Source organism: Phaethon lepturus, unplaced genomic scaffold (assembly GCF_000687285.1).
Source record: "Phaethon lepturus isolate BGI_N335 unplaced genomic scaffold, ASM68728v1 scaffold14577, whole genome shotgun sequence".
Lineage (NCBI taxonomy): Eukaryota > Metazoa > Chordata > Aves > Phaethontiformes > Phaethontidae > Phaethon > Phaethon lepturus.
Window position 1 is genome coordinate 1 of NW_010549904.1, and position 11,315 is coordinate 11,315.

The 11,315-nt window shown below is 43.8% G+C and overlaps 1 protein-coding gene across 1 annotated transcript; it reads left to right on the forward strand.

Moving 5' to 3' along the window:
* The first annotated feature begins 1,351 nt into the window (after nt 1–1,351).
* On the forward strand, nt 1,352–8,515 carry LOC104623340 (lanC-like protein 2). Its single transcript, XM_010290397.1, has 3 exons — nt 1,352–1,522; nt 6,290–6,362; nt 8,077–8,515. The coding sequence occupies exons 1-3, from the start codon at nt 1,379–1,381 to the stop codon at nt 8,190–8,192; spliced, it is 333 nt and encodes a 110-aa protein (XP_010288699.1). The 5' UTR covers nt 1,352–1,378; the 3' UTR covers nt 8,193–8,515.
* Nucleotides 8,516–11,315: the final 2,800 nt, after the last annotated feature.

Sequence of the window (11,315 nt, forward strand, 5' to 3'; positions counted from 1 at the left end):
GAAAGACATTGAGGTGCTGGAGCATGTCCAAGAAGGGCAATGAAGCTGGTAAGAGGTTCGGAGAACAAGTCTTATGAGGAGCGGCTGAGGGAACTGGGGTTGTTTAGTCTGGAGAAGAGGAGGCTGAGGGGAGACCTGATCGCTCTCTACAACTACCTGAAAGGGGATTGCGGTGAAGTGGGTGTTGGTCTCTTCTCCCAAGTAATTAGCAATAGGACGAGAGGAAATTGCATTAAGCTGCGCCAGGGGAGGTTTAGACTAAATATTAGGAAATATTTCTTTACTGAGAGAGTGGTCAAGCATTGGAACAGGCTGCCCAGGGAGGTGGTGGAGTCACTGTCACTGGAAGTGTTCAAAAAACATGTAGACATGGCACTTGAGGATATGGTTTAATGGGCATCAACCCAACACCCAATGGTGTTGGGTTGATGGTTGGACTTGATGATCTTAAACGTCCTTTCCAACCTTAATGATTCTGTGTATTACCTTATTAAATAGCATCCTTGCAGGGGATGTCTTCCCTAAAGGACTAAGTCTACAGTAGTGCATCAGTTACTATTCTTTTTTTCTTTTTCTTTTTCTTTCTCTTTTTTCACTCTAGAGTGACTTAGGCAGAGGGGAGCAAAAAAGTAGTCCCGCAAAGATGGATGCCTGGTGGTCTTCAGCTAAACTACTTTGTTTTCTGCTCTCTTTGTCCAAAATGCACTTCTATTGCAATAAACTGCAAAATTGGTCCTCTGCCCAAACTGGCTAGTGCTTCTGAGTATTTCCAATAGAAATATTCATCAAGGTAGTGGAGTGTTCCTACTTGTGACAGAGAAAAGAGCCCTCTGCTATGCAAAGAGACATTTTCTTGCATTTTCAACATGGAATTGAAAGCAGACTGTGAGTAACCAGCGAGAATTACTTAGAAGGACCAGGACCTAGACCCTTAGGACCAGATGTGATGGCCAGTATTCTGTGTTACATTTCTTGGAGGCAAGAATGACATTTCTGTATTTCAAATTTGGGAATGAAAGAGAGAAGCAAAAAAGGACCATGTACCCTTCTAATAGACTACAGGTTGTAGAGCCAAGGGCCTGGGACTTGAGGTTTTTTTCCTTTGGGGTCCTGATTTCAGAAACAAAAACTGTAAAAGCGCTTTCTTTTTTCCATGCAGAGAAATAAGAAACAACCTAGCAAGAAAAGAAAGGCAAGTCTATGATGAATGGATTATTAAAATTCAAAATAAATTTCATATGGAAAAACCGCATACCAACAGTGAAACATCTCTCAAGTCCAGCTGCCTTTTGTTTTCATTAGTACTTCAATTTATGTGTGTTTATTCTCTGCTTTTATTCCACAGACTTTTAAAGAGGATAAATACTTGAAAGATGCTATGGACTGTAGTGATGTCATCTGGCAGAGAGGTTTATTGAGAAAAGGATATGGGATCTGCCATGGTACTGCTGGCAATGGCTACTCCTTCCTGTCGCTCTACAACCTAACTCAGGACAAAAAGTACCTCTACCGAGCTTGCAAGGTGAGCTCTGCAGCATCCCAACACAATTACTGTTCCCTTTCATGTCATAATGCCCATGCAAGAGTAAACTGTGATCAGAGTAGGCTGTTGTGTGCTAGAGCTGGAGCTTGCTGGCTGTGCAGTTGGGTGGGACAACAGTGGCCTGTCACTTCTTCCCCTTTACTCACACTTTGACTGGACGGCTTCAGCTGGGTACATGGGACACGCATCATCTTAATACACAGAGTGAAACACACAAGTGTTCTGTAAGGTGAGAGGAACTAAACATGTATTCAGAAGAAAATAGAGTCTGAAAATCAGCCTGCCTGAACAATAACAGACTAATGTTATGTGGTGCTAATTATTCCATTGAGACATCCACTGTCATCCTCAGCTCCTCAAGCGATACTGTTTGTAGTCTTTTGTAATTATTTGTTTTCAGACTAATGTCTCTTTGGGGCTTTTAGAGCTCTGAATTGCAGTTATTAAATTGCTTGCTTAGGGTTTTTTTTTTTCCATACATTCAGAATTTTTCCACTGGAACTCTCCAGGCTCTGCTATCTGCTCTGACTATGCTAGCAGTTACCAAAGGAGAAGGCTTTCTCTGCCTCTGTTTCCTCATCTCATAAGACTTTTGTTTTGTTTGGGTTTTTTTGTTTGTTTTGTTGGGTTCTTTTTTCAGTTTAATTCACCGATACTAGGTTTCATATTGCATACATAGCTGTTTAGCTGAGGCCTTTTTAAAAGTATTGCTATGGGGAATTTGATGAGTTGCTTCTCAGGTGCTTTCAGATGAGCACTGGCAATATGTAAAGGTATTGTATTCATCTCCACTGTCAGGCTGTCCTCTGCCAGCAGAGCTTTAAAAAGTTGCTGCTTGTCTCACATTTGCCAAAGCATCATGCCATGAGGACACCTGTAGGCATACTTGCATCCTAGAGAATGTAATAAACTCCTAGCATTCCCACAGCAAATGTGTGACTTCATTACATGTGGACTCACCCACTGCTGATGTGTGAGCCACAGCATCAAGCAGGCATTGCTGTCGGCACAGCTGTCGGGCTCTCCCTGTCATCCTCCATGCTACTACATCTGTGGCTCTGTGCAGTGTTTGCAACTCCTACTGCATTTTGGGCCCAAGAGAGCCCTGTCGTTCTTCCATACCAAGCTAGAGGAAAGCAAGTGTATCTATTTCAAAGCCAAAGAAGGAAGAGGCTCAGTTACGTACCTGAAATCCTTTTTAGAAGGAAGATGTAGCACAGTGGCCAAAGACTGTTGGAGTGGAGGTGCCCAGCATAGTTGCGTCTGGCAGTGTATTTGCAGCCCTGCTGCATTTTAAGCATCTCCAGCATTCAGCCAGGCCCTTTAGGCTTTTGCAGGGGAGATCTTGAAACAGAGGAATTTGCTTGTCTTTGGCATTCTTGAAATCTTTTCTTTTTGAGCCAGAGCATGCAGGGAAGCAAGTGTGCAGTTATGTTGGTACCGGCAGGCATGCAACTGAGAGAACGAGATGGCTCCCCTCCCAGAGGGGTTTGCTCACACTGAAAATATGAGGCCCAGAGGAAGAAGTCTAGCCAGGAATCCCTGGTGACGTCTTGGGAGCCATGAAACTGTTTCACAAATGAACCAGAAGAGCTTGAAAGGCCATGGCTCACAGAGACTCCTGGTTTGTGCTTCTTACTTCCGGCTTCACAGCTTTTCTGCAGGCTGAGGCTGAGTTGCTCCTAGTTGTCCTGCCTGTGAGAGGAAAGAGGGGCTGTGGCATCCTGGGCTTCAGGCAACAGAGAGCATCCAAGCCCCATGCTGTTCAGAGTTGTGTTTAAAACACTGCTGATGGCAAGCGTGCCCAGTCTATGTGACAAATTGTGCTGGTTTTGACTGGGATAGAATTAATTTTCTTCACAGAAGCCAGTATGAGGCTATGTTTTGGATTTGTGCTGGAAACAGTGTTCATAATACAGAGGTGGTGGTGTTACTGCTGAGTAGTGCTTATACAGAGTCAAGGCCTTTTCTGCTCCTCATCCTACCCCACCAGCAAGTAGGCTGGAGGTGCCTGGGAAGTTGGGAGAGGACACAGCCAGGACAGCTGACCCCAACTGACCAAAAGGATATTCCACACCATATGATGTCATGCTCAGCTTATAAAGCCTGTTTGGAATGATGGTGTTTGTCTTCCCAAGTAACTGTCACAAGTGATGCAGCCCTGCTTTCCTGGAGATGGCTGAACACCTGCCTGCCGATGAGAAATGGTGAATGCATTCCTTGTTTTGCTTTGCATGTGCAGCTTTTGCTTTCTCTATTAAACTGTCTTTATCTCAGCCCACAAGTTTTCTCACTTTTACTCTTCTAGTTTTCTCCCCCATCCCACTGTTGGGGGGAGTGAGCGATCAGCTGTGTGGTGCTTAGTTGCTGGTTGAGGTTAAACCATGACAGTCCTTCTTGGTGCCCAGCATGAGGCACGAAGGGTTGAGAGAACACGTTTGACCAGAGTGTGTTAAAACAAATTGTTATAAGCATTCATTATATTAGTTTAATTGTTGCTGGTCACAATATTGTTTTATTTGTTTGCCCAGAGTTGTTCTAGGAGTTGTATTATGTAAAATCTTGCTGTGTATACTGTTTGTCAGTGTTTATGTGGGGTGTATTACCTCTGGGCATTGGATTAAGGTTATCGCTTGCTGTACTGTCTAACACAGCTTATGGTATGATAAAATCATTGGTCCTTAGTCCAGTATAGTATTTGTACTCAGCAGCAATGGGCAGCGGGCAGGGCAGAGTGGCAACGGCAGCTTCATCTCCGTACTTTGGGAGCCATCTATTGAAAACTATTAATAATTACACTTTTTACCTTTTCTTCTCAGAGAGCCAATTTATGGAGGAGACACCTTCCTTATTCTTCTCTCACTCCCCCCATGGTGGGATGGAGGAGAAAACTGGAAGAGTAAAAGTAAGAACACTCACGGGCTGAGAAAAAGACAGCTTAATAGTGAAAGCAAAAGCCACACACGCAAGCAAGGCAAAACATTCATTCACTACTCCCCATGGGCAGGCAGGTGTTCAGCCATCTCCAGGAAAGTAGGGCTCCATCACTTGTGATGGTTACTTGGGAAGACAAACACCGTAATTCCAATCACTCTCCCCCTTCCTTCTTCCCCCAGCTTTATATGCTGAGCGTGATGTCATATGGTATGGAATATCCCTTTGGTCAGTTGGGGTCAGCTGTCCCAGCTGTGTCCCCTCCCAACTTCTCAGGCACCCCCAGCCTACTCGCTGGTGGGGTTGTGTGAGGAGCGGAAAAGGCCTTGACTCTGTGTAAGCACTGCTCAGCAATAACAAAAACATCCCTGTGTTATCAATGCTGTTTCCAGCACAAATCAAAAACATAGTCTCATGCTGGCTTCTATGAAGAAAATTAACTCTCTCCCAGTCAAAACCGGCACACAAATAATGGCAGATGTCCTCCTGCTAAAGGATATTTCTTTTTTTTTCCCCTTGGTTTAACAAACGTATTTGTGTAGCTTACTGGATCTGTGAGTTGTGCTGAAGCTATGAACTTGTAAACGATGGTTGTGCTTCAGTAGCCTGGGGTGCATATTTTTAATTTCTGCTGCAGTTCCCAGGCTGGCAGTAATAATAAAGGCTAGTATGCAGTAAGACATGGATGTTGCAAGAATTGATTGTAATTTAGAAACATGTCGTAAACATGCTCTGTCCTCACATATAAGACAAGATTACATGGAGAATTAAATCTTGTTTTGAAGATTTATACCTGTGGGGGGCCCAAAAATGTTTCATCAGTTCTCAATAACAGTGTAGACCGCGATGTTTGTGTTTGTGGGTTTTTTGCTGTGTTTCCTCAAGACATTCACATGCCTGCACACACCCCTTCCAAGAGACAAAAAATCCATCCGCCAGTAAACATTTAAACAGAAGAGAGTGGGGGGAAGAAGGGAGGAGGTGCCACCCTTTATGCTCCCGTTGAACAGATTGATGGCTCTGGGGGCATACTCATACCCCGTATCACTGGAACTCTAGAGCCATGGCAGTTAGTAGGATGAGCTGCTTGCTAGCAGGTTGCCCAAATTCCAGGAGGAGTGGGGAGAGACCTCTCAGTTCTTTGCTTTGCAGGAATCTTCGCACTGTATTTTGAATAAGCAATGGTTTGCTTCCAAGCACAGACGTGCCAGGGGAACTTGTGGCCCTCCACAAGAAAGACACTGTTAACTTTTTAATGGTATTCCATCTTCTGCAACAAAATATTGATGACCATAATTGTCTAACTGTATTTATAATGATTTTTCATAAGGATTGGGGAGAGCAAATAAATAAAACTAAGTAATGGCCGCTGGAGATTTAATACTCTAAATTGGTGCACAGAGTGAAAGAAAACCAAAATGCAATTAACAACTGAGTCCTGAGCATGTGGATAAATTAAGCACCAAGACAGATAAGAAACTGATATTAGAGTATTAGAAAAATTTTCCCCTTGAAATGGAATATTATCTGTTCTCGCAGCATTTTTCATTGGCGTGCAGCAGGGTTGATTTACAGAAAACAGAAGTTAAGAACAGCCCACCTAATTACGTTGTTAGGAAACTGAAACTTGTGCTGTGGAAATACATATCCTAAAACCTAATTCTAGCCTTGTCACAGTTAAAGGGGGACAAATTGATCTCGGACAGTGATTTCTGTGTGTGCCTCTGCTTACACTACTTTACATTTAGTACCTGTTAAAGATATGCAGACATGCAAGCTTGCATTTAACAGTCTTAACAATGTTTTCCCCAGTTTGCTGAATGGTGTTTGGAGTATGGTGCACATGGATGTCGTATTCCTGACCGACCTTATTCTCTCTTTGAAGGTAAAGTGACGGTCTTGCAAATGGTGTTGTGTTATACAGGGAAGAAGGGCAACCTTGCAGTTTTGGCACATGCTTAGGAGTTGGGAAATCTTTGGTGGGTTCCTCTACTATTAAAAATAGACCCACGCCCACCACCACTTCTGCCTAAAAGAAGGTGGGTGGTGGGGGGAGGGGGAGAAAAAGACAAAAGAAAATAATTCACTATCATGACTTTCACTTTTGATTGCATTTCAGCAGTTTCCAATGTAAAGCCAGTGCCACTGTCATTCTTGAATAAAATTCCTCTGTGCTGATGCCTCTTGACTTAAAGCAAGCAGAAGTCCGGGCAACAGTTTTGTCACAGGTGTTGCAGAGGGACTGGGCAGAGGAGCAGCTGTGGGTAGGGGGTCTTAAAGTAGTTGCTGGCTTGTCAGAACTAGACCTTCTCTGCTGCAGTACTAATGCAAGGAAAAGCTAGTTTTAATATGAACCCAAATCATTTCAACAGAAAAGAAATGCAGAGTTCTTAGGGGCTTTTCTGTAAGTTCAAAGATGTTCCTACATACTTTCCTAGAGCTTTCTTTTCTTTTTAATTTGTAATTTATTTTCTATTCTCTATCTCATCCTTATGTTTTAGAAACACAGTAGTAAGGAATCATAGACCCAAGTAGGATTTAAAGTTAGTGCTGCTATTTCATGAACAATGAGTCTAGTCTGCCACCTATCACAAATACGTGAAATTACAGCAGACCGAATAGGATTATTTTATGAACAAACCAGTCCCAAGGTGTGAACACAAGAGAGCAGTAGTTGTATGCATCCCTTCTAAATACATACCTATTGTCTTAATGTTTAATGGAGAAACGTATAAGTATTCTTATTCCTGAGAGCTCCCGTGCATGCACTTGTAGAGGGAAAAAGTCTGTTGTATAAGAGCTTTGAATTTTGTTGAGAAGCTGAAGTAATGCCAACAATAGGATGATTTGTGCTTTAATGCTAACATACAGCTTTTATTTTAATTTTTTAACGTCAGTGATTTTTTTTAGACTCCATAATTCTCAAATTTGAGACAAAAATTCTTAATCGTGCTTGAAGTTGTCCAATTCAGCATGTATGTGCAAACTTTCAGAGGAAGTTGCATGTCTCAATCGTTTCATTTGCATCAGATGCTGCATTTCAGGAAGGTTCCTTTGTTTGTATGTGCTTTCAGCTTGCTCATAAAACTGAGCTTGTATTTGAATGCTCTCCCACTGTAGGGTGTCTCTGTTGTCTGTCACCCTAACAGTTTTATTAGGTGATGCTGGTGTTAGTGCTCCAGGCTCTGGATGAGCTCTGTATGAATAGCAAACAAATGGATCTACATCACAAGTACAACAAAGTTTTGCCTTTGTTTTTTAACCATTGAAATGACGAGCAAGAGCTGCTCAAATTCTGAGGGACAGTCCAAACTGGGATTTACTTTGTCTTAATGGAGGTAGCATTGAGGTTGTGCAGCTGAAAACATGGCAGCAGAGAGGTCTTTGTTCTTGCCTTTGATCTTTTCAAGTGAAACTTGGTTTCCTGGGCAAAAACAGATGAACTTGCCTTTCACCTTTCAGATGAACTGGCCCTAAGTTCACCTGTTGAAAAAAAGGTCTGGTGAGGAAGTGTTCAAACAGGTGCTGTTGCCTTTGGTGTCAGCTGTGCTATTTTAATGTCAAAGATGCATAAAGATCTCTTTCTCGTTACATTTTAGGCATGGCTGGAGCTATTCATTTCCTCTCAGATATTTCAGTACCGGAGACTTCCCGGTTTCCAGCATTTGAACTTGGACCTCAAAGGAGGGAAAACAAAGTGGAACAGGACAGCTAAAAGATTATTTTGAAAGGAAACTGATGCCAAAAGAGATGAGACTGTTTAGTGCCTCTGATACTGAACCAACTCAGCCCTGAACCAACGGATGGATACACCCCTTTTCTCTCCCCTCTCCGCCCCAAAGGACCATGAAGTCATTAGAGCATGAACAGGAGAAGCCACATTTAAGTTCTGTTAAAGTGACACCTTCAGATGTAGGACAAGAGAAGTCAAGTTTTGAACTTTCTCTCTTCCGTTGTATTACTTGTCTTCTTCAGGTCTCTGACATGCTCTGCATGTTTATTGGTGTTGTCTGTTGATTCGAGTCTTTTGTTGTTAGCAAAAAGATGGTCTCTGTGTGAATCTCCATCCTGTACCTTTGTGCATGACTCACAACAGCAGTGTTGCTTTCTGCAGTGTGGGTATCCAGAGAGTTACACCTTATGCCAGAAAGTTCACTGTAGGACAGTGCCTAGCTTCACTGGTGAGCTGGCAACTTTAAAGACAGATGAAAAAAGTTTTTATGTTCATACTTTTCTGCATTTTTCTCCACAGTCCCTGGAAGCTAAGGTGATGGAGATGAACCTGTTTTGATTAAGAGGTATGAGGCCATCTCAGTTTTCAGAAACTTAGCTGCTGTTGTGGGAGGTTTTTTTTGAAACCCTGAGAGAGATACCTGCACCTGGTTAGTGTGTTTGTTAGGCACTTACAGCAGGGTGGAGATGCTTGTCCTCACCTCTGCAAAGCCCCATCCCATGGCATAAGCTTAACAAACTGAAGGTGGAGTTGCCCATACTAACCTCCTGCTGCCACCAAGAGCAGAGCAAGGGGCAGCACAACTGTGCTTCCCCTCTCCTGTACGTGGATTTGTAAGAAACCTGTCCTGCAGCATCTAGCATACAAATGAGTAAGCGAGGGCATTGGGGCAGTTTCTCATGCTGGTAACTCAGGATGAGTGTTGCTTCTGAACCAAGGAGGTGATTTGTTCTGGGCCCTTCCCTCCCTCTCCCAGCCCCACACTGCATTTAGTGCATGTAGTATGATAGGAGCAATAAATACCAGCTGCTTGTGGAAGCTGCAGAAGATTAATGAGCCATATGAAAGCATTGCTAGAAGCTGTAATTGAAGTTGATTTCATCTTACAATGAAAGCAGAAAAAGCCCTTTGCCCTTAGTTTTAACTGTGCTGCTAGTGCTTTGCATCCCCTTGTAGCGTGGTGGGGTTGTGAAATACTAGACCTGCCTCTGGGTGCCCCAGAGTATCAGTCTCTTGTTTTGGGAGAAGTGGGACATACTAAGTACACTTACAGCAGGCTTATGTGTTCCAGAGAGCAAGTACGCTTATTGCTTGGGAAAGGTAAGGAAGCGTAGCACACTGTCACTCGTTCAAGCTCTGTTGTGATCCTTCCCCCAGGTCTCCCTGTGCTCTCTCATTCCATGCGCTTATTTTAATTGATAACCTTCTCTCGGGTGGCAAGTGTGACAGATGGCCGAGACTTTGACCTTTCAGGCATGCATTGGGGTAGATGTGACCTGTGAGCCATCTGCTGAGCGCCAGTGTTTGCAGTTGGGCTTGGAGATGCATTAGTTGCTCCTGCATAAATCTCTGAACGGTAGCGGTGACTTCCTTGAGCTTTATAGTGTCTGTTGCCAAACCCATTGGGATGTTAATAATCTCCACATTTAGTTCTGCTGGGCAATAGCAGCAGTGCCAGTGGAGGGACAGTTTAATGTCACAGTGTAGCTCCTCTGCTGGTTTTGTCAGGTAGGACTAAAACATGGGAGCAGCGGGAGAGACTTTTCCACTCCTCTGGCAAAGGGGAGAAGATGAGGTACCAAATCCAGCTGCATTTCTCCAGGCAGGGACAAGGGAAAACGCTGAAAGGCAGGGATGCTGCATGGCAAGCAGCTGGGGTGTGGCAAACTGGAACAGAGCAGCAGAAAGCAGAGGGATAAGTGAGGAACGGGGAGAGCTGATTACAGGAGGCAATGCACAGAGCGCAGCAGTAGAGGACATCTCAAATGCGATGTTCCTCCCTGGCAAGCATGCTAAGGTCTAACTGTGTGTGTTTCTTCAGCCTGTGGATCACTGATCCTGCCCATAGATAAGCCAGGGAGGAAACTTGCCCAGGGTGAAATCTCGCTGAAGTTCTAACAAAGGAGGTAGACAGCAGCTCTGCTAGTATTTCACATCACCCCCAGCCCTTTTTTCCTTCCCCTCCACTGGAACTGCAGAGCGTGTGGGGTGGGTTAACAGGGAAGGGTCTTGCCAGGTTTGCAGGAACTGTCTTGCAAACACAGAACAGAAGCCACAGGCCTTCCCAGCAAAGCCCCAGCATGTATAATACTGACCGCTGAACAGGAGGGTCAATGGGCAGGTTTTTTCATTCACTGATACATACATATATGTCGTCTTGGCTGCTGAGCTTGGAATGACACCTGTGGGAGGTGATTTTGGCTGCCTGGAGCCCAAGGGGAATTAAAACTTGCTGGTTTAAAAAATATGTAGGTATATACACACTTCGAACAGCTTAATACTGAGCAGATCTCCAAGATGCTTGAGTGCACATGTCGAAATAATGAGCAAGTCAGCTACCAGCTCTTTCTCTACCATAGCCACCCTTCTGCTGCGGTCTGGCCTGGCAATGTCTTTCTGTGCAGAATCCTACTGGAATTCAGCAAGACTGGAAATGTAACCTGTCGAGTTGGGAAGCATCTGATAGTGCATCTGCCTCGTCTTGCTGACTTGACTTTCCCTGTGGTTCCCCCTTTCTGTTCATCACAGCATTGTGATATCTAGGTGGCCCATAAAGAAAGGATATTGTGCAAAGGTGAAAAATGCATTTCACCAAGGCATTGTTTTCAGACATCACATCAAACTAAAAATGTGGAAAATGTCTTAATATTCCCTGGTTTGCTTTGTCTGTGTGTAATAGTCCATCTGTTGCAAAAAGCAGTAGTGGTAATAAATGGAGATGTTCTTTGGGCAGAAAAAGAGGAAAAAATGCTGATGTTTTGTTCTTTGGCTTTATTAGTAAAGATCAAGCTATGTGGTGGTAATTTGTGTGATCTTTTGTTGTTGTACTCCTTCCTTCCCTCCAGCACTCTGGCAATAGCTGTACCACTGATCTGACTGCTGAAC

Bases quoted from the DNA above. Each gene is read 5' to 3' on its own strand.
- LOC104623340 (XM_010290397.1), top strand. From the start codon at position 1,379: ATGGACTGTAGTGATGTCATCTGGCAGAGAGGTTTATTGAGAAAAGGA. The intron at 1,523-6,289 runs GTGAGCTCTGCA...TGTTTTCCCCAG, and splicing joins ACCTCTACCGAGCTTGCAAG to TTTGCTGAATGGTGTTTGGA. The intron at 6,363-8,076 runs GTAAAGTGACGG...GTTACATTTTAG, and splicing joins ACCTTATTCTCTCTTTGAAG to GCATGGCTGGAGCTATTCAT.